The 22599-nt window shown below is 39.0% G+C and overlaps 1 protein-coding gene across 4 annotated transcripts in view; it reads right to left on the bottom strand.

The window, feature by feature from the left end:
- The window catches only part of col7a1 (collagen, type VII, alpha 1), a 78306-nt gene that overhangs the window by 7132 nt on the left and 48575 nt on the right, over positions 1-22599 (bottom strand). For 2 of the 4 annotated variants that reach the window (XM_065264500.2, XM_073815211.1), the window contains exons 69-105: positions 21475-21579; positions 21334-21399; positions 21041-21076; positions 20927-20962; positions 20800-20838; positions 20681-20716; positions 20479-20586; positions 20057-20266; positions 19937-19972; positions 17945-17989; positions 17752-17865; positions 17552-17623; positions 17421-17465; positions 16988-17023; positions 13515-13550; positions 13385-13429; positions 13172-13204; positions 13023-13085; positions 12655-12690; positions 10841-10921; positions 10627-10695; positions 10458-10493; positions 7433-7492; positions 7236-7280; positions 7126-7161; positions 6917-7012; positions 6353-6478; positions 6144-6215; positions 6016-6051; positions 4870-4929; positions 4721-4765; positions 4310-4345; positions 4143-4178; positions 3944-4000; positions 3603-3674; positions 238-309; positions 56-91 (exon numbers count right to left, since the gene is read on the bottom strand). In XM_065264500.2, the coding sequence (XP_065120572.1) occupies positions 56-91; positions 238-309; positions 3603-3674; positions 3944-4000; positions 4143-4178; positions 4310-4345; positions 4721-4765; positions 4870-4929; positions 6016-6051; positions 6144-6215; positions 6353-6478; positions 6917-7012; positions 7126-7161; positions 7236-7280; positions 7433-7492; positions 10458-10493; positions 10627-10695; positions 10841-10921; positions 12655-12690; positions 13023-13085; positions 13172-13204; positions 13385-13429; positions 13515-13550; positions 16988-17023; positions 17421-17465; positions 17552-17623; positions 17752-17865; positions 17945-17989; positions 19937-19972; positions 20057-20266; positions 20479-20586; positions 20681-20716; positions 20800-20838; positions 20927-20962; positions 21041-21076; positions 21334-21399; positions 21475-21579 (2268 nt within the window). Of the gene's footprint in view, positions 1-55; positions 92-237; positions 310-3602; positions 3675-3943; positions 4001-4142; positions 4179-4309; positions 4346-4720; positions 4766-4869; positions 4930-6015; positions 6052-6143; positions 6216-6352; positions 6479-6916; positions 7013-7125; positions 7162-7235; positions 7281-7432; positions 7493-10457; positions 10494-10626; positions 10696-10840; positions 10922-12654; positions 12691-13022; positions 13086-13171; positions 13205-13384; positions 13430-13514; positions 13551-16655; positions 16692-16987; positions 17024-17420; positions 17466-17551; positions 17624-17751; positions 17866-17944; positions 17990-19936; positions 19973-20056; positions 20267-20478; positions 20587-20680; positions 20717-20799; positions 20839-20926; positions 20963-21040; positions 21077-21333; positions 21400-21474; positions 21580-22599 lie in introns of all 4 variants that reach the window. The other 2 variants (XM_065264501.2, XM_073815212.1) reach the window with 1 other exon arrangement.

The raw sequence follows: 22599 nt of genomic DNA, 5'->3' as shown, positions 1-22599 counted from the left end.
TGGGCCAGTCAGTTCATGCATTGATGTTATAGGTTTTCGGAAAAAGAATACGCACCGATTCTCCTGGGACTCCTGGCTGACCTGCTTCCCCCTACAAATCATTAAAGATCAATATCACATACACGCAGAAATACACAACACAGACCCAAACAAATATATACACATATACATATGCATTGACGTGCATATTTAAATGTGTTCATGTAAATTTATGTGTAAAGAAAGAAAATGTTTCACCTTCTGACCACCAGGACCACGAGCTCCTTGGAATCCAGTGGAACCTCGCTCTCCCGGTTCTCCTCTGAGACCCTGCAAATATTACACAGAAAAAAGAAACACTAATGAAATCTGCAATCAGATTAAACGGGGAACAAATGAGAAAGTCTTCTGGCTTTTCCCTGAGAAAATGACACAAGTAATTTTCTCTATCAGAGGTTTAGAAGAGCTCAAATTCAAAAGTTATTGAAGTCAAAATTATCTCTCTATATTAATTTTAAGCCACTGTACCTGTTCTGCCTCTGTTAAAGAAACAAAATAGACACACATATGGCAATGGCTTATACACAAACAAAATACATCAAGTATGGATCTTCATTAAAGCGATAATCTAGTCAAAAATCAAAATTAACCCATGGTGTTTAAAAACACTAAGGGGCTGTTTACACTTGGTATTAACTCTTTCCCCGCCATTGACGAGATATCTCGTCAATTAAGAGAAAACGCTTCCCCGCCAATGACGAGATTTTCCGTCTTTCCGCAATACCGATATTATCCACTATATTGCCCTTCCGCAACTTTTTAAAACCGGAAGTATTGCCCTATGGCAAGCTGCTGCATGTCCGTGTCTGTTTTAAAGATCGCTCTGAATGGGATCTCTATGAAAAGTCAGTCACAAAAATTGAATTATTTTTGCTTTTTGCTCAAAATATGGTGTTTTTGCAAAAACCTACCCATATTCAAAAGCTGATTGCAGAAGAACCACTAAAGGTAGGATGAAACATTTTTTTTAGTTTGAAAGCAGAGGGTCTGTTCTTTCATTTGGTGTATTGTATGTTTATTTATATAAAGAAGAACATTTTCTGGAAGGCATTAAACTTTGGTGAAAATCATGAAAAACGCTGGCGCTGGCTGGCAACTTTTTTTAAAAACGCTGGCGGTGAAAGAGTTAAGATGTGTTTTCATCGATCGGATCACAAGTGGACGAGAGAGACACATAACGTTTACACCTGGTATTTAAATCCGTCTCTTTTGTCCACTTTCGACCATTTCTGTCCTGAATACTGTAAGGGGACAGAAATGGGGACGGTCCGTGAGACGGTGGGCGAGTCTCTCTGCTGTCATTCAAACGCGAGCGGGAGTAATTATGAGTTTATATGGACGCAAACTAATATTATGTTGGAGTCCACTGCTTGTTTAGCAAGTATACATTCTGCACAGTGTTTTGTACGTGTGTATGTTAGAGCTTTCTCTGAATTTTCAGTGCAATTGATGAAATAGGATCGCGCAACTTTCACGCTTTCAAAACGAAACTACGGAGAACACCCGCAGTAGTTTTATCAATGAAAGGCTAAAAATAGCGCTGTTCACCATATGTTCACGCCAGAAGTCAAAAAAAGACGTAAAATTTGTGTTTAATACCTCAGATTAGATAAATGGGCGGAGAGAAGGCGGTTGCGTGTGGCTGTTCGAACACATTCAACCACATATGCGTTCCGCAGCTCCAAAGCGATCCGATCGAAAGTGGTTTCGACTACCTCTGGATGTGGTTGAACGTGGTCGAAAATGGACGAGTTCAAAACGTTTTGAACACCGTTTAGACCTGGCATTAACGTCGTCCACTTGTGATCCGATCGACGAAAACGCATGTTTTCGTAAACAGCCTCCAAGTGTAGCCACAATGTAGTGAAATAAGAGACTTGCGTAACCATCGTGTTCTTTGGAGTGAAGCATCTTCAAATGCTATATTAAGTTACTAATTTTAAAGTTATTAATACTTGTGGAACCCATTGAAAATGCAGCATGGCATTTGAGACATGTCGACGTTTTATTAGTATGAATACTAACAAACAGTGGACATACGGCTGCACGCTTTAATTTCTTCGCCGCTCTAAACAGTGATTGCGTCACGCGTGTAGTAACTTCCTGGTGATTGTATTCAGACCAGTGAAGAAGTTTCGCTTTGCAGCGTTAGCTTTAGCGTTAGCTTTAACAGGCATAACTAGGTTTATTAAGAAAATGGTATCGGATCGGTACATGTGTTCAAGTACTTTTTTGGGGTTTAAAGTCAGAAGTTGTTCCCTAATACTTGTTTTCTACCATTATAAAGCTTGGAAGAGCAAAGACATTTACTAAAATAACTCCAAATGTGCTCGTCTGCAAGATGATGGACATGTGTATTTTATAGTGGTGTGACGGTTCGCAGTTGATCCGTGATACGTTTGGCTCACGACCCACAATTCGGCTCGCATGCGATTCGCAGATTAATATGCAAATTTAAATAGGAAAAGTTTATCATTTGCACGTTTCAACGGCTTGCAAATGTTAACATTCAAGTGATTTTAAACAATTTAACTGCAAAAGGCGCTAAAGTGGGCAGTTTTTTGTCTGACAGACGCATGTGCGGTTAAATGTGTTCGGTCCAGCTCCAGTCAGATGTGATCATCCATATGCCCTTCAAAGATCAGAACTCTTGATGTGTAGACTTGCGCTGTAGAGAGAGAGTTGCGCTACTGTGTCTCATACTGAAGTTGATTAAAATAGATTTGGTGAATAGAGCAATAAAAAAAACTCAAAAGTGCATACACGGAAAAAAGCGTTTCAAAAAGCAAGCAACATAAAATCTTTCTGTTTTTGACAGGGCACACATACAAGCAAAATAATGGGGTGGTGATGGCGCAGTGGATAAGACACACGCCTTTCGTGTGAGAGACCCTGGTTCGAATCCACTGTGACACACCATTGTGTCCCTGAGCAAGACACTTAACCCCTAGTTGCTCCAGAGGCGTGCGACCTCTGACATATATAGCAATTGTAAGTCGCTTTGGATAAAAGCGTCAGCTAAATGAATAAGTAAGTAAGTAAAATTATCTCAACAGTATTCTTTTTCTAATAAAAACATGTCAATAGGTCTTAAGTTTATGTATAGATTAGAGGCAGAAACCAGTCCGTGCTTAAAGAGACAGTAACCTCAATTAACCTACTAGTAAGTATGTATCATGTTAATCAAACAACCCAAGACAAAGAAAATCACTTCTGTAGCTCTAAAAAATAATAATTATATTTAATTCATACAATAAAGACAGTGGTATTATTCATTTAATTCAATTTAGACCTTATTTAATGTGTAACTTGGTTCTTTTTTTATAAATGTTTGTATTTTTTTATTTGAGTTTATTTGATTATTCCCACCCCTGATCCGAAAAATGATCCGATCCGTGGCTTAAAAACGGTAATGTGATCCGAACCGTGAGTTTTGTGATCCGTCACGCCCCTAATATTTTGGATTGCTTATGGGATTCATTGAGTAAATCATTGGGTAATTTTGATATTTGGCTGAAGTATGCCTTTAAGTGCAACACACAAAAAATGATAAACACACTGACCTGTTCCCCTGATGGTCCTTCTTGTCCTTTGGCACCCTTGTCACCCTGTGCACCTTTAGGTCCTCTGTCTCCCTGATGTGAATATGTGATCGATACAACTGATTACTTTACATTGATCCACCAAAGTCTCTATCCTGCTGCTTCCTGACTCATTAACAATCTATAGACCCTGACAAATGAATGCTTTATCCAATTCTCATAGGCATATGCTCTCAAAAGATAATAGAGCCCCCCTCCCATCCATCCAACCTTTATATCTGAGTTAAATCTTTTATAGTGTAAGCCAACATTGCACAAAGCACTTAAAAACCTGGCACAGCTTAAAGTTACATGTGACTCACCGTTTCTCCTTTAATTCCCTTTTCCCCCGGAGGCCCACCTACCAGGAGAGTTTCTCCCTTGAAGAATGAAAATATTCAAAATCAAATACGGTGACATTATAACCTACTACAGTATATATTTTAAGATTAGACTATAGTATATATAACAACAATAATACGTAATATTTAAAATAAATCCCTTGAGGGTGATACACATCACCTTCTCTCCTTTAACTCCTGAAGGACCTTGTTCACCCTGGTAAATATGAAAAATATTCCAATTTAATGGAGAATAGATGATGTTAAACATATGCATCTAAATGCATGCATTTCCTAAAAAATATAAGCACGAGACAGATGGAGAAATGTTGGACAAGTGACACGCACCTTATCTCCTCTGTTGCCTTTGCTGCCTGCAGGACCCTGTCAGTGGGACAGAAAGATGAGAAGAGGGACAATCAGCATTTCCTGAGTGTTTGCATCCAGGCAAGCGTGGACGGAAGATGTAAGGCACTGCGAGAGGCCCTGACTCATAATGGCTTTGAAATTGCAGTGAGTGGGAGATGAACACATCATAGCCCTGAATATAAAGTGTAACGAGTACAAAGGCTATGCTCTTTCCATGCATCGGCTCTCTTGTATGGGTCTATCTGGATGAGGGCTCAGATCAATGAGTCTGATCAAGAGATGTTTTTGGGGGTAATTGACATTACCATGTACAGAAAACTGGAGGGTGGTGGTGGGGTTAAAGATAAGCGAGAACTGAATGTTGTGAATAGGAAGTATGAGTATATTTACAGTAGCGCCTCTTTCGCCGTCTAGTCCAGCCCGACCTTCTTCTCCCTACGAATATTAGAAAGATGTGCACACCATTAGATAATGTAAATTTAATGCATCGATGAAACCATGCAAATGCCCATAATAAGGTTAATAGTCATGGACTTTACCCGAGGTCCTGGGTCACCTCTCTCTCCTCTTGCACCTGGCACTCCTACACCAATTTCACCCTGAATAGAGACATTGCACAGAGAAGAAGAGAATGAGAGACTGAATTTGTTCTTCAAGTACACTGGATTCTATAGTAGGAAATTGCTTACTACTCAACATAGATAACCTAGTATTTGGATCACCTAGTATAGTACCTAGTATTATGTATACGTGGGGGTCAGCTTACAGGGTGCGTAACGGACTTTTGAAACCCTGCATACACTGTACGCGTAGGTCGCGCATGCCCTTACAGGAGAATGTAGTATGTAGCTCAATAGACGCATTGCATTTTGTGCTACATTGCATTGCAAGCGATGAACGTCTGTGTACGTTTATAAAAAAAGTTTTATTTTCTGCAAAATCTCTCAATACAAATATAAATATCAGAATAACAATTTGAATTTAATTCAAAAACTAAAGTGGAAATTGTACCCAAATTTATGCAAGCCTTTTGCTTTAATAGCAAGACCCTGCAGGATTGTGCAAAACCAGATGACCCATGTAATCCCAGTATGATTTGCCAGTTTTCAAAAGAGCATCGTGTATGCTTGAATGAAAGAAAGAAAGGAAATGTGACCTTTTGGGAAAAATGGGTTGATGTATTGATGCATTGATGCATTGTTTTAGAGTTTCAATTAGTGTTCCAGAAATAGTGCAATTTTTTATTTATTTATATAATTTTCATATTTTGTATTTATATAATTGGCGTTATTTTATAAAAACAATATTATTAGCTGAATAAATAAGCTTTCCATTGATATATGTTCTTAGGATAGGACAAAAATTGCCTAGAATAATTTTTGAAAATCTGGAATCTGAGGGTGTAAAAAAATCAAAATACTGAGAAAATCGCCTTTAAAGTTGTCCAAATGAAGACCTTAGCACTGCATCCACTCACAAAAATTAAAGGTGATATATATTTACAGTAGAAAATTTACAAAATGATCTGCTACAGTACAAATATAACTGTGCTAGTTAAGACTGGTTTTGTGGTCTATCACATATATAAAGAACTCTTGAAATTAACTATTTATGCAATTTTGTAAAAAAAAAATCATGATATATCCACAGCGATATAATGTATACAACAAGTAATATTTACTAACCTTGTCACCCCTAAGTCCTGCAAGTCCTGGAGTACCCTAATATAAAAACAAGGACACCATTGAATACCACAAATGGATGGGCATATAAGTCAGGGTATAAGAAATACGCACATGAAAACACAACTTACAGGGGGTCCAGGTGGTCCAGCAGGTCCTGTTGTTCCAGGGTTTCCTGCTTTGCCTATAAATCCTTGGAGACCCTTGAACAGATAATGTACAAGTTGAATTTAAAAAGCACTAAAATGTGCATTTTCAACTATGACAGTATTGTACAAATTTCTTTGTGTAATGAAAACCATTGGAAACGTGTTATGTTATGTAAAGTGACTCTACTAACCCTTTCTCCTGGTGCTCCAGGAGGTCCTGGCTGACCTGCTTCACCTCTCTGCCCGGCCAGTCCTGGAGTCCCATCCAAACCACGTTGCCCTGGAGGACCCGGAGAACCTGGAAGGCCAGGATCACCCTAGAATAGATAAATAACTAATTTACATTCTCACTAAATTTTAATATGTATTGGTGTTTGTCCCGGGCAAAAAAAGGGAATTGCTCCAAGATGGGTTTCCAAGAGCCCAAAAATGGGTTTTCTGGATGACTGCCTGGCCGGCTACTAGTCTTCTCTGTCGGTTTAATGTCAATGTCCATGTGTGTATGCTTAAGGCAGAAGAATGGTCCATTTTTAACACGTACGCAAGGGTCTGAATACAATTTTCGCCATCTGAAGAACGCGCGTACTGTATCGCCACATTTTCGAAACCCTCCATACCTTGTACGCATAGGTTGTGACTACAGGAGAACGTCTGTGTACATGTATGAGTCAAATAAATGATACTTTGCAAGGTTGTGTGTTCGACCCTGCACATACGTTCCCGTACACGTAAAATACAGACTACTTGTCAAATACCTTTAATCCAACAGGCCCAAGCTGTCCTGGAGGTCCAGTCATGCCCACTCCAGCCTCCCCTTTGACTCCTTTTGGTCCTGATGGTCCTCTATCTCCCTAATAGATTAGTGTAAAGAGGTCTTTTAAGGATACATGCATTAAGAGGAAAATGAAACAGACAGTGTAATGGTGTCGGCAGTTCTGTATCTTAAATAAATGCAGGGACTCACACTCTCCCCAGGATCTCCAGGATCACCTGTTGAACCCTGTAAGTAAACAACACATTATCATCCCATTTCTATAGTGTCTGTGTGCTTGTTTGCCCATCTTTAATACTTACTTTGTCTCCTTTGATACCTGCTGGTCCCTTGTCTCCCTTCGGCCCCTGAAACACAAAAACAGGCATCATTAAAGTAAAATCCACACAAACTTTGCAGATGGGGTATAGGAACTAAAACATGAGTAAATGTATTAGAATCAATATAAAAACATCAGAATGAATAGATGGAGAGAGAGTAAACAATGAATAAAACTTACCGGTAATCCAGTAAGGCCTCTTTCTCCAATGCTACCCGGCAATGTCTGACCAGCAGGACCCTTAAACAAATAGCCAATATATGAGCTAACAAAACAGTAAATTCATACAAAAATACACCTACAAACTAAATCATGGTGACGTGCAAAGCAGAATCTACTTGTTTCAGGAGAACTGGTACTGTACTGAATGGATGCATGTGTCAACTTGAGTTCTGTTTATTCAGTTTATGTGTTTCGGCACATCCTGAATCTTTCTGGGAACATGCTGTATATTTTTTAGATATTATAAAAATTTGGAAACAGTGGAAGGCATCTCCCGGCAGATTAGGTACTGCTGGAAGTGTTCTGCTGGGGACGGAAGGCAGGTGATGGATTTCGCCTGTGGCATTTATTGTACTAACAGGCGACAGTAGATTACCTCCCTGTCACCTCATAGATTTATCGATAATTGTTGGGAAATAAATATATGTGGCAGATTTGCAAAGCATATTAGTGGTAATATCTCACACTGAATCTGTAAGTAGGGCACAATTACAGAGGATTTGTGTCACTGCAGAGCTAGAGTGCATTTGCATAACTTTACACACTTTTTGTTTATATTAACTAGTTTAAACTGAAGTAATCTAATGCAGAGGGATATAAGAAACAAACAAAAATATTAAAGGGATGTTTCTATGCATGCTGTATATTAGCCTCACATTAACATGTTAAAGACTTTACTAGAATACAAATTAGGTGATGTCCATCTACAGAGTTTACACAGAACGTCCCATTTAACATAAGGTTGTAAATCAAATTACTTTATGCTGCAGAGCAGTGGTAAAACTGTAACTTAATTTGTATGACGAAACATACAAACAACAACAAACAGGAGGTTGCAACACATGAAATCTGAAGTGCACAAACATACCTGAAGGTCAAGGAAAGCTTTTTATCCATGGCAGTCATAAAGAGTTACACTCATATAAATAAAGCCTAAAGGAAAACACTACCGTTTTTCCATATTTTACTATGTTCTTACCTCAACTTAGACGAATTAATACATACCTATCTTTTTTCAATGCGTGCAGTTTTAGGGCTCTATCATACACCTGGTGCAATGCAGACAACACAAGTTTGCTTATCACACACATGGATGCGCAGCAGCGCAAAAATGCTTTTAAATACGAAAAATTTAAGGATTATAATTGAAAATATTATTCTTGAGTCTCTTAGACATAAATGAGCATCGATTATGAGACGTTAGAAGGCGCTGCTTCACCTGTAGCCTGGGAAGTAAATAAATGCTTTGCTTTAAACAAATATTTTTAAATGTTTTTTTTTAAATGCTACCACACAGATTTATTGTATATGATGACTTTGTACCACTGGATATGGTGGGAAACTTTTTTGCTATGGTGGGAAAAGTAATGCTTTAAAGGGGACAGAGAATGAAAAAACATTTTTACCTTGTCTTTGTTGAATAATGGTCTACCTGCATTAACAAACATACAAAAAGTGCTAGACATGCTAAACATCTCAGTCTCATAGAAATTCCTCTTTTAGAAATGTCAGCCAGAAAACGGCCCAATCTGAAAAACTGATGCTTATGACATCACAGGCATCTCACTGCCCCTCTACTTTAAAATAATTGGCTAAATTTTTTGAGTGGCAGCAAAGTCAGCCAATCAGTAATGAGATTGCAAGTTAAGCCAGTAGGGGGAGCCAAATAGGTGCAAAACCACTTGTTTAAAATCACCCACCCTAATAGAGCTATCTGAGAGAGGTTTTTAGGAAGCTTCTAAGGCATTACGGACCCAAACAAAACAAAATTTGTCTACATGTCACATCACAGAACAAGGATAAATACTCAGTTCAATCATTCTATGCCACCTTTAAAAAAACATGATGCTGTCCGAATGCTGAAATGGCTCTCCGCACATTTGTAAATTCTTTATCTCCTGTTTGTTACAAATAAAGTATTTTTAGAGTACAAACCTTTTATTGCATATTTGCAAATTATTTTATGAAATTACAATGATTATGTAGGATATCAATACATTTACAGCAATTAAAAGCCTGCTATTTTTACTTCAATGACTGAAATAAAACGCCTTTTAAATGTTTTAATCCCCAAAAAATATAGGGGCGCTGTATGAATACAAATAAAAACAACACTATTTTTAACATTAATCTTAAACTGGTTTTCTTCGCCTAGTTTTTCAGTTTATAAAAAATTTTTTTGTTTCTAAATAAGGTTTAGGCATGGCGCCAGGCGCAACTTGCTTTTAAAGGGAATGAGAGCTCAGACTCTCATTGGTTTATTGCACGTTATGCCCACTTCCAATACTCATTACGAAAATAGGAAAAAACCGTTTAGACCGTGCGCTTGGCGCATAAACAATTTTTCTGTCGTTAAATTACCAAAAATGGGTTCATACACCCCATTATGACCGTGCGCTTTAGATAATGAGCTTAAAACGGTAAAATAGGGCCCTTAATCTTTGTACAGCGCCTTGTAAATGTGTAAGCATTTAGCCTAGCCCCATTCATTCATATGGCTCCAAACAGGGATGAATTTAGAACCCACAAAAATATATTTATCTATTTAAAGACATGAGTAGTTACACGAGTAAGTACTGTATGGTGGCACAAAATAAAACTTTTGTTTGGCGCCATAGTAATAAACAGGGCTAGGCTAAATGCTAACACATTCAAGAAGCGCTGTACAAAGATTAAAAGTGCACGCATTAAAAAATATAGGTATGTATTAATTAATCTAAGTTGAGGTAAGAACATAGTAAAATATTGGAAAACTGTGGTGTTTTACTTTAAGTTTAAGGTCTTTACTTGTCCGAGGTTTATTGCAACACTTTGCTTCCGAGTTGGCATTTAACATTGACAACACGGCAGATCTGTAGAAAAGCTCACGTATGCAGAGCTATAAAATATAATAATGTTTGATTCAAATACGATTATCTGACAAGCAGGTGGGACGGGTTGATCTCACAGTGTTCCCTATAAGGTAACCATGGCAACAACTCACCATCTCACCCTTCATTCCAGGGGGTCCGGTGACAGACTGCAGCACAGAGAGGAAACAAAGCGAGATGAATAAATAGAACAGGATGAGAATTAAAAGCATTGTGACAATCAAACCACACATTACGTGCAAATCCACACATGAAGATGCCCACATACGCAAATATACGCACCTTTCCTGGTGGGCCGCTGTCACCTTGCTCTCCTTTAGATCCCGGGGGGCCAGAGGATCCAGCAATACCCTGCCAAAATGACAGAGAGGGAGAAAAATAATAAGATACTGGACAGAATGATAAAGAAAAGAAAACAAACTAAAAGGGGCGAAAAATCATGAAACAATCACTCATATTTCTTCATTAATGCTAAGGAGGACGTCTGAATTCACACCTGTTTTCCAGGTAGCCCTGGCAGACCGTCTTTTCCTGGCACACCGTCTCTCCCTGGGACTCCAGGCTTGCCACCCTCTCCCTGTTTAGGTGATCATATTAAAGATAAGCTTGTTACTCAAATGCAAATGAAATACAGGTGAAATACAGAAGAATCCAGGTATCCAAAATAAATAAAGATTGATAATGTATATGAAAAAGTACTGACTATAATGATAATAGGGGATAGATAATGTTTATGTAAAATGATATTCAAAACATCGAAAACCAGTTTGAGACCCACTATGCATCACATGCGCATTGCGCATACTAATTTATTGTCGGCACAAAGCACAAGAATACAAATAAACCCAATAAAAACAACCCAAGCAAGCAATCATTAGTCTATGAATTAATATGAAATGAAATACAGTGCATTTATATGCGGCAAATCCTGTATTAAAACTCTGAATGAATATTTAGAAGGGTTTTTTTACAGCTTGATGAAAACAAAATGCGTCACAGTTCTGGCACAAAGTGTCCTGTAAATAATGTGGTGAAATCATATTAGGTAGCTATTGCCAATGTTACACATTTGTGACCCTGGACCTCAAAATAGTCTTAAGTTGGACAGGTATATTTGTAGTCATAGCCAACAATACATTGTATGGGTCAAAATTACAGAGTTTTTCTTTTAAATCATTAGGATATTATGTAAAGATCATGTGAAGATATTTTGTAACTTTTCTACCGTAAATATATCAAAGCTTTATTTTGTGATTGGATGCAGTGCTTCATTTGGACAACTTTAAAAGGCGATTTTCTCAATATTTTGATTTCTTTGCACCCTCAAATTCCAGATTGTCAAATAGTAACTTGACAGACGATGTATAAATCTCTATTTTAAAAAATTACCCTTATGACTGGTTTTGGTCCATGGTCACATTTTTTTCACTGATCTGCTCATTCACTAGTCTAAAATGTATATAAAAATTATTTTATTTTAAGCAATTTTTAGAGTGATATTGTAAAACTCTAGGGTTGGTAATGATAAATATCTACTGGTATTTCATGGTTGTAACCACGTACCTTTAGGAGTAATAGTGAAAAATCTATATTTGTTGACCACTAAGATGAATTAAAGCGTAACTAAACCCCTGGTCAGAGCCTGACTCCACCCACTGCAATATTTGAAAAATGCAAGAAAAGTGGGCAGATCCCAACAGAGATAGAGGGGACGAACTAAGTGTGTGGTGAGATCGTAACAAGGGCGTGGTGAGCTTGAACTTGCTTACGTCACGAGTCATTTCTTGGACCCAACATCCAATAGGAAAATTCAACTGCAGTAGCCACCGTTCAACCTCAAGAGGGCAGCACTCAGACGTTTTTACACCATATATTGTAGTATTGAAACACTTTATATCCAAATGTCAAAAAACTTACTAAAATCAATGAACAGCACTAGTAAAGCATCATTCTTACAGATCATTAACTAAAAAAAGTTGGCTTGGGGTTTAGTTACTCTTTAAGGCATTTCTCTAAAATAATCCCCAAATGTCTGACTAAGGCAGATATAAATCAAATAAAATAAAAAATGGAAAAAATGGTGTGCATTTCCCATATAAATGTTCATCACAAAAACTGCACCATTTGCAGATCCAAATAAGTGGCCATGTAGCAGGTGCTTCTATTCAACAACCTGAGGTTAGGTGACTTGCTCAAGGGCACAAACCAGCAATCTTCTGATTACTGTAGCTGAAAGCTTTATCCACTGCAGCACACGCGGGTGTGGAGACTGCATCATAAGCACAGTATTTGTCTGGTGCGTTTACTCACTACTTGTCCTGGAAGCCCAGGTGGTCCTTGTGGTCCCTGCAAACATAAGAAAATGCTACAGTCACACTGCAACAAATAAGAGTCAAGGTGAACGAAGGACACTGATGATCAAAACATGATTTCTATGTAAAGCCACTGAACATCCACAGAAAGGATAGTAGCACTTAAGTGCATGCGCTGTCTGGAAACTACAGTAGTGAAATGCAAGGACAAACCAAATACTTTGAGACCCAAAGATAAAGGAGATACAGAGGATAAAAGAGCTTTAATCCAAAGTTACAGAGATCGTCTAGTGATTTCGGTGGAGTGATAGAGGTCAAATTCCTCTGTTCTGCTGGGATGATTCCAATATTGCGTTTTTATCTTACTATTGCTCCTGGAGTGCCTGCGGTTCCAGGTAACCCTCTGTTGCCCTGAGGTCCAGGAGGGCCCTTGAGAAGTAGAAAGACTAGAGTTAATAGACTCTCGTGGGTTAGTTATATAATTCTAAAATGCAGTGCTGTGCTAGAATACTTACTTGGATTCCAATGCCTGGCTCTCCTTGATCACCCTAAAAATGACACACAAATATACATACACACTTTTAACATATCCCGTATATCTGTTTGACCATATAATCTTCAAAGCAAACAAGAACAATCTACCAAAGTGGTTTAATCTACTAAGGCTGCATTTAATTACGATTAATTAAACTAATTCAAGGACCACTCTCACATCAAACAGCACCAACCTTCACACCAGGGGCCCCCGGGGGTCCATTTCCACCCATTGGACCCTAAAACAACACATGAAGTTAGAAACAGGATTTCTGATACTGCATATGCATGCACTTAAAAATACAATAAACCTAATGTACATACCGTCGGTCCTCTTATTCCTGGTTCTCCCGGATTTCCCTGCACACAAAACATGATTCGTCTAAACAGCAGGTTGGCACAAATTTTTATTTGGATCCATTTTATATCAGGCGTCTTTAAATACTACATACCTACATAAGAATGATACAGTATGGAGGTTTCTCCATGTGATTTCATATGCGAATATTCAAATGCATGTTTTTCTTATGCAAGTACAAAGTAATTAAACACCCCTAATATAAAATCAGGTCACAACATAACATGCACACAAACACACGCACACACATGCGCACATAAACAGCACACACAGCTCAATGGACAGGCATACACAATTAGATTTGTTGTTTTTGCAATAATATAGTGACCACATATAATTATTTCCCAGTCTTAGTCTATTATATTTAGTCTGAGTTTTTATGGTTGTCTGTAATACCGGCATTATCAACTAGATGGTGCACTTACCCAATTTATAAATAACCGGAGCAAAAAAAATTGTTTATTAATTTTACACTCTGTGTATGTTTTGATAATCGGGCTGAATCTGACCTCTAAAATGCAATTATTTCAGGTTTTTGCAAAAAAAATCGTGTTTTTAAAGAAAAAAAAAAACATATTTAAGAGTTTATAAGCAGAGAAAAAAATATAGATAGGATGAAACTTTTTTCCCGTTTTGTCTGTTTTTTCATTTGATATAGCTGTTTGTTTATATATATTTACAAGAACGTTTTCCTGGAAGGCATTTTGTGAAACTTGTGAAAATCACCAAAAATGCTGGCGGGCAACATTTCAAAAAAAGTTTGTTGGGGAATGAGCTAATGATGGGCAAAGGTTTAAAAAAAAAACATTTGGATGAATGACATAGACGGACTATTTCCATGCCGAATACACTTTGTCAAGGTTTGTACAAGTTTCTGAATGTTTTTTTTTTTGACTACTGAATTTGTTGCGCAAGCAGTGCAGGAAGAACAGTGGAAATCCTTATATGGGCACTTCACATGGAATAGCTCACACCCACACCAACCAAGAGCTGGAACCTAATTCCCAAAGAACCCAGCATTATGAGAACAACGGATATAGTTTGTTTATCCGGGGTAGACGCGGAGTTCTGCAAGTGTGTTTGTTTGATGCTGATTTCGTTGAAATGGGGCGGTCCCAGTGATAAAACAACTGGGTCAAACGTTTATTCGGAAAGTATCAGTAAAGCTGAAATCTGATAAAAAAGACTCTTTGAACATATGAAGGATGCAATACTACTTCATAGGCGCGTTTTCTCAATTAATGAATTTGAATGAATTACGGTGAAATGCCGCCACATCCAAAAGCCAGAGGGCGCTCTCGTGCAGAAACTCCCTTTGTGCCACAAAAGAAGTAGCATTGCAAACGCTTTTCCAGGAAATGTCTACAGCAGGGGTTCCCAAACTTTTTTTCCTGCGCACCCCCTTCTATGTCCCAACCGGGTTGGCGCACCCCCAATCCCCATTTTAAAAAAAATCCAAAAACGCTTTATTTTCTCACCATAAATACTCATGTTTAATCATGCGCAAATAACCAAGGGCCGGTTGCACTAGCCGGACGTTAAGAAGTTGGGTGTAATAGTCCTACGTCGGGCTTAGCTACGTCCAACATTGTGAAAAATATTTACGCCTATTGCACCATCTGAAAACTACGCTCAGCGTAGATGATGCGCGCCCCCGTGTATGCGTTTAACCACTGTGATATTTAGACGCCATTCGAGTTTACTATGGTAAAAAACGTACACTTACTGCCGTCAGCTAATAGATGACATATGAGAGGTTTCCTCATGTTTACCAGTGCGTCACGTGCAGACCCATCAAACACATTAACGAAAACCTTTACTGTTCGCACAAAAGGTGTATAATAGTTTGCAGATTCATTATAACAGCTCAAGTTTCAAACAAAATTAAATGAAAGCTTTTAATAAGTTCTGTACAGTAAGTATTTATGTATTTTATTATATAATTCATTGGCGGTCTCTTTACCATGCATGAAAACACATTGCTCGCGTATCCTGTGCCCATGTCTCGTCACATTTCATTATTTCTATTTTTGCCATAAAAAAGTCTCTCTCTCTTGGTCCCTCTCCTCCTTCGTGACTAACAACTTTATCATAAGACGTCCCACATGACAGTTTCCCTGATTTCAGTCAGTTAAGCATATTTATAATATATATGGAATGAATGAAACTAGTTGGCACGCATATAGCGGCTGCAGTGCATAACAGAAGAGCAGTGCGTAGAAAAAGACAGCAGCTGTCTTCTACATTTCTATCAAAAACTAATAAATTATAGTTTTTTATTTAAAATAAAAGCGACTACAAAGGAAATGTTTACTGTTCATTTTTTTATTTATTTATTGTATGGAAAAATCCCACTTAAAGAAACAGACCGCCATTACATTTTTCCTCTCGCGCACCCCCTGGTGGCAGCTCGCGTACCCCTGGGGGTGCGCGTACCACACTTTGGGAATCCCTGGTCTACAGTAATATGTATATCGCAGTTCTTCGGATTGTTTCAGGTATTTTCATGACATTTCATGATGATAAAGAATATTTTGAATGATTTTGTTTAATGAGTGTTGCTTTTTTAAATGCATCTTATAAACGACTCCGACTCATAATGATTTTAGATTGATAAGGACTTCTTACTGACCAAAACGCCACAGTACACACACAAGCTGCGCATGAAACAGGTCTTTTTAATGGGACACACGATATATCGTTACAGCCTTTATAGGTACTCAAGATTAACATGAGATTAGTAAAAACACTGTGTGTTTTGTGACCTTTAATAAAGAGAGCGGAAAATAAATATATATGGCCATCAAAACTAAAACAACAAAGCTGGTGGTGGCGTAAGATTTTTGCCCTGTTCTGTTCAAAAATGCCACAAACACCTTAACAACAACACACAAACACCTCTATTACAAACGTTCACAACATCATACAGCACAACTGACAGAGACATACGTGACCTATATTTCCAAACTGACAAAAATTTTCACTCACAAACACATACATACAAACATAAACTACACACATACACACAAACAATACAGTGCACACACAAAAATGCCCCCTCCCTCTCCCAGCAAAGCAGCAAACAGATGCAGCCACAGAAAACCTACCGGTCTGCCCAGCACTCCTGGGAACCCAGGCAAGCCCTATAGAGAGAGTGAGGAAAGGATAGAGAGAGCAGAGAAATGATGGTCCGATTCAAGTGAAAAGAAACAGAGAGAAAGTAAAAAAGCAGTGAGATTATAAAAAGGAGTGGAGAAGGAAAAGGGAAGACAGGGTGGTTAGCAGATAGAAGCGGTGCTGCATTTGTTGTGTGGTTTATCTATGGAGCCTCAGGCAGAGAAAGTGCTCACAGCAAGGCCTAGTGCTCACAGCAAATCCCCAGGCTTTCCTACAACGGCAAGCCCAAGAGAGGCTGCCGCCTTGGGTTACTGTTACTCACAGGTAGGCCTGGTGGACCGGCTGGTCCCTTCAAACCCTGCTCCAGAGGAGAATAAATAAATGTGTGAGCGAGAGCCAAAACTCTCCTAAATTCTCTAAATGCTCTCTTAATAATGTATGCCTATACACTTAACCCTTATATTTTTATAATACATAAGACTATTTTTCCTAATGAAAAGCAAATGATCATACAGCCCTATGTAGGTGTGGTAGACTCACCATTATTCAGTCATCTTAGGACTTATGGCATCTTTTGGTTAAGGGCTTTGTTCAAGTCTTTAACCCCAAGTATGGGCAACAATAATAGTGATGCTTGCCTTAGCAAGCACCAATAATAACAATGCCACAACATATTCTTGATTCAAAAATATAAATATTAAAAGCCATATTAAATAAACAATTTGCAACTGAGTTTAATTTAACTAGCTTCTCACCGGCTTCCCATCTTGGCCTGGTTTTCCTGGCTCACCCACATTTCCCTAAAACAAAATAATCACACGTTTATTTTGAAATAAATAAGAGAGAAAGAGTAAGTAAGACCAGTAGATGGATACTGAAAACTCACTTGGGGGCCGTCCTTCCCAATCTCTCCGCTGGGTCCTCTTTCTCCTTTTTCACCACGAGCACCTGAATAGCCCTGAGAGAGGAAGACATCACAAGTCAACTTGAAAAGCTATGGTCATGAACCTATAAGTTAGCACATAACAATACACCTTAATGTTTTACAGTCTCCTCCTTACAGTCATGAAGTCTTAAAAGACTCACCCGTTCTCCAGAAGGCCCAGAAGGTCCTACAGGACCCGGCTCTCCTCTTATGCCCTGTGGGCCTGGCAGACCCCTCGGACCAGGCAAACCATTCTGAGTGGTGGCAGAATCCCCCTAAAAAAAATACAATAAAAACTTAATACATCTGGATAAACACAATGCACACAAAGACTTGTCACAGTATTTTTTTTACCTTTGGTCCTGGAGACCCAACTAAACCAGGTAATCCATTAGGACCCTAAAAGAGAAAAGGTAAAACATTTAAACAAGGTTCCCACACCTTAGTTAACTTTAAATTCAAGGACCTCTTAAGGACTTTCCAGGTGCAATACCCTCAAATTCAAGGACTAAATGTGGGGACTAGGGGTGTAACGGTACGCAAAAATCACGGTTCGGTGCGAACCCCAGTTTTGAAGCCACGGTTCGGTTCATTTTCGGTACAGTAAGGGAGAAATGCAAACATTAAACTGCAGGTTGTTTATTACTTTAAACTTTTTTTTACAATTTGTTTACACTTTTTTAAACACTTTATTAAAATATAACAGATAAAATATATATAAAAATGAAAAAATTATAAATAAAATACTACTGCAAAGTTATTTTTTACATTATTTTATAACAGAAGGTAACCTTCTCTTAAACTTTTTCTACTAAAACCTTGAACTAACAAATTCAATTCCTGAATACATTTATGAACTATTAGCCTACATTTTTGCCACTAAAAATTTTCTGTTTTGATTTATTTTGGATTGTTTAACTCACAGAATTGAATTGGCTATGTACCATCTCTGTATAAAAATAATATTACTGCTCTATGTGTAACTGCATAGCAAGCAACATGATGATACACTCATTTTGAGATTAGTGAGCTGCATACATAGCCATCTTTGATCTTTTGCACGTTTCTCCTAATCTTTGCTTGTGTCATCAATGTAAGCTGTGACTTTACTTACGAACCCATCCGCAGCTGAGTAACAGCTGAGTAAGCCCGCAGCTCTTCTCTGTCCCGACCAGCTGATCGCATTGTGACAATGATATGATTGACGTGATATGCAGATGAAAAATCTGATCACGCATTCCTTATTCTTGCTGTCACAGAAAGTGCGTCTCATGAATGCGTAGCAACGAAAGACGTGCATCCTCTCACGCACTTTTGAAAGAACAAAGCAGCGCGTTGACACGCGTTTAACATGCGCTTTTAGATACGACACGTAAACGTTTACATCAATAATCAAACGGATATACAACTAAGTAAATAAAAATCTTTCTGCGGGCCGAATTATGTTATATGTTTGACAGAAGACTTGCGCTGAACGCGGAGACTTCCGCCACTTAATATGTTCGTGCGGAAACGCACGTATTATGTTCCGCACAGGCGCACACAAAATGCATTCGGCCTTTCGGTGCACGTGCGCACCGTGCCGAAAGCCCTGAACCGAAACGGTCCGGTTCGAATACACGTACCGTTACACCCCTAGTGGGGACACGTTTGAAGTGAGAGCAAGGTTACATTGTGTTACCTTTTAAGATATATTGTTACAGTTCCCTTTTGAGGGAACTTGCACTGCGTCACTGCGGAATGTGTATATCAAATTCAACCAATGGTGAGGCTTAACAACAAAGACAGGGTGATGTGGGAGCCAGGAAGTATATGGCTATCTGAAATATCGCCAAAGACGGCGTTACAGGGAGACAGGAAGTATGGCAAGGGAGACGCAGTGTCTCGTTCCCTTCTTAGGGAACAACATTTACATACTTAACCCGAGACATTTTCATGTGCCAAACACAACTATGCAAAAATGCACATTATCCTACACTACACAGGGAATAATATGGATTTTTTTCCAGCAAACTTCTTGCATAAAATAGATTCAAGCACTTTCAATGACCTGTATCTATGCATGTATATTTTCAAAAACTTCCAAGGGCGTTGAATTTTTTCCCCCAGATTCACAAACTTTCAAGAATTTTGACGACCTGTGGGAACCCTGTTAAAGCAGTAAAATTTGGCCAGTGCCAAATGCAAGTGAAAATGGGTTTATAGGAATCGCAAAAGTTTAAAACCCAATGTGCATGCGACTGTCTGAGATGCACATAGTAAATTGTCATGCTTCAGGTTTTATCGGCTAACTTATATGGAAGAACGTGATCGTGGGGACACATTCCAGTTAACCATATTACTCACAGCTGGTCCTTTGTCCCCTTTATCTCCTTTCTCCCCCTGTAACAAAAATAAACGTTTTAGTTTTGTTTTTAGATTGAAACTGCAAGAGTAGCAAAACATTAAATTAGGTTATCTCTTTACCTTGTCCCCAGGTCTGCCAGATTCTCCCAGTTCACCAGCTCGTCCTGGTACTCCAGGTATTCCTGGTTTTCCAGGTTCGCCTGCTTGTCCTGGTGGACCCTCTGGGCCCCTCTCTCCAATTGCCCTGCCTGGGGGCCCTTGTGGTCCAGGAGGCCCTTTTTCACCCTGGTCTCCTTTTGAACCTCGCTCACCCGGAAGACCTCGTGAACCCTAAGAGTGGGTATGAGGGGAGAAAGTAAAAAAAGAGACACGGGGAAGAATTAAAAAAGTTTTGAGGTTGGATGGATTTTCATGGCCTGCTTCAGCACAATTCAGCACTACGGACAGCGCCCACATGATTTTCACTGCATAGACTTACACAGCTCTTTATCAAATCAATGGACCACCACACAACATTTACTAACAGACACATGATAACTCACATCAGCTCCCGGAGGGCCTCTAGGTCCACTGTCTCCTTTATCCCCTTTCATTGGATCCCCCAGTGTTGTCGAGCTTTTGTCTTCAAGCAATATTTTCAGTTCTCTGATCTATAAAGGAAATTTTATGGAAAACAAAGCTTATAAATCCAATTTCAAAACTCTATCGACTTAGTTGTCATTGTTCTTGATAAATCTCCCATACCTCAATGCCAAATTCTGAAAACGCTTTCTTTACGTCCTGTGACAAAACAGGAGAAAACAACATTAGTCATCCCTGCAGCCGGGCATGTGTGGCTCTGCATGCTCAAGCATTTTCCTTACCACTAGATTTCCAGGTCTGCCGTCTTCCCCTGGATCCCCCTGTCATTTAAACAAGAATTGCCTTATATCATCTGTGCATACTGTACAGTGAACACACTAAAGTACATCTACCTAAAAATACACTAACCACATCTCCTTTCAAGCCTTGCAGACCTCTCTCCCCCTACGAAAAACAGATTATGACAGCTTGGATCATGATATAAAAACAACAACACACTCACTCACATGCTGTTAAACTTACTCTAGGTCCAGCTGATCCTGGGACTCCAGGAACACCCTGATTGATAGAAAAAACAAAGTGTAACACAATGCAATGCACAACAGTAGCCATCATCACAACCACCATCATTACTGGTTTTGTAGATGGATACTATGGGTAACTTTATGGGTATCGCTTTGACCATCGTGCATTTAAAAAAGTACTACGTATGTATACTTAAGGCTTTTGTTCTGAATCAATAGTAAAAATGGTAATTTATTACAGCTTCCAAAAATGTTTCTGCTGTAGAGTTAGCAGTGGTTCCTGTTACTTACAGGGGCTCCTGGAGGGCCCTGGGGGCCGGGAATAACTGGTGCTGGATCTGCTTTAATATAGACCACCTGGAAGACAGAGAGGAAGAGAAATATAAAGTAGGGCTCATTGCATAGATTTATTTTAGAGTATCTATAATTTACCTGTCCTGGTGGTCCAATGCTGCCAGGAACCCCAGTGGGTCCAATGGGACCAGGTGGGCCACTGGGTCCTGCAATGCCCTGATCGCCCTTTAATCCATCTCGACCCTTCGGAACGAAGAGAGAGAAATAGAGAGAGATGAGAGAGAGATAACCAGGATACAAATTAATTTACTAATTAATGGGCATAAATTTGCACATCAAATAAACTCTCACGAGTGAAGAGTTTTTCCCATAAGGCGGGTGACTCATAATTACTGACTGCACTCTGAGTCAAGCACAGGATACAGAGAGAATCCACGCATCTGTGATTCTATGTGATTGAAAACATCCATTTAAAAACAAATTCCAACTGTGCTGATGGGAAAATTAGCTGTGTGCCAAAGCCAAACAAAAAGTAAGCAAAAAAGAGATATGTGACTAACGAAAAACAACACTGAGAGCACATGCTCCTGTAGCTCAGATGATTGGGCACTATGTTTGCTAGCAGCACAAAGGTGGTAGGTTCGATTCCCTTGGGAACACGCATGCTGAAAACGTACTGGATAAAATCATCTGCCAAATGCATAACCACATGAAAAAACAGCAGGTCTGGGCAGACTTAAAATTACTTATTAGGGGCGAATTACACAGAACACGTTTCTGGCAGTGGCAAGCGCCTTTATTGAATTGTGTTCTACTGTATGGGCAGTGAGCATTTGCGCTCTGTTTATGCGCGCCAAACTCCAATCGAATACGGGGAGAGGTGGGCTTTCCATTGTGGTGACAAAAGTTTACGGTGGCTTTGAATAACCGGAGACCGCAGTGTCACAGTGACTACCTTTCACCATCAATCAAGGTCAGAGCAAGCACCATTTTAAACTCTTTAAAGAGTAACTAAACCCCTGGTAAGAGCCTGACTCCACCCACTGGCATTATTTGAAAAATGCAAAAAAAGTGGGCAGACCCCAACGAAGATATAGGTGACAAACTGAGCTTGTACCAAGGATGTGGTGAGACCTTACGTAGGGTCGTACCGGTTACATCATGCAGTACCACAACATCCAAAAGGAAAATTCAACTGCAGTAGCAACCTGAAGAGGGCAGCACTCAGACGTTTTTACACCATATATTGTACACTGCAAAAAA

The sequence above is a fragment of the Paramisgurnus dabryanus genome, chromosome 7, assembly GCF_030506205.2.
Source record: "Paramisgurnus dabryanus chromosome 7, PD_genome_1.1, whole genome shotgun sequence".
In the NCBI taxonomy this organism is placed as follows: Eukaryota; Metazoa; Chordata; class Actinopteri; order Cypriniformes; family Cobitidae; genus Paramisgurnus; species Paramisgurnus dabryanus.
The sequence above is the reverse complement of the archived record's forward strand: the minus strand, read 5'-3'. Positions and strand labels throughout refer to the sequence as shown.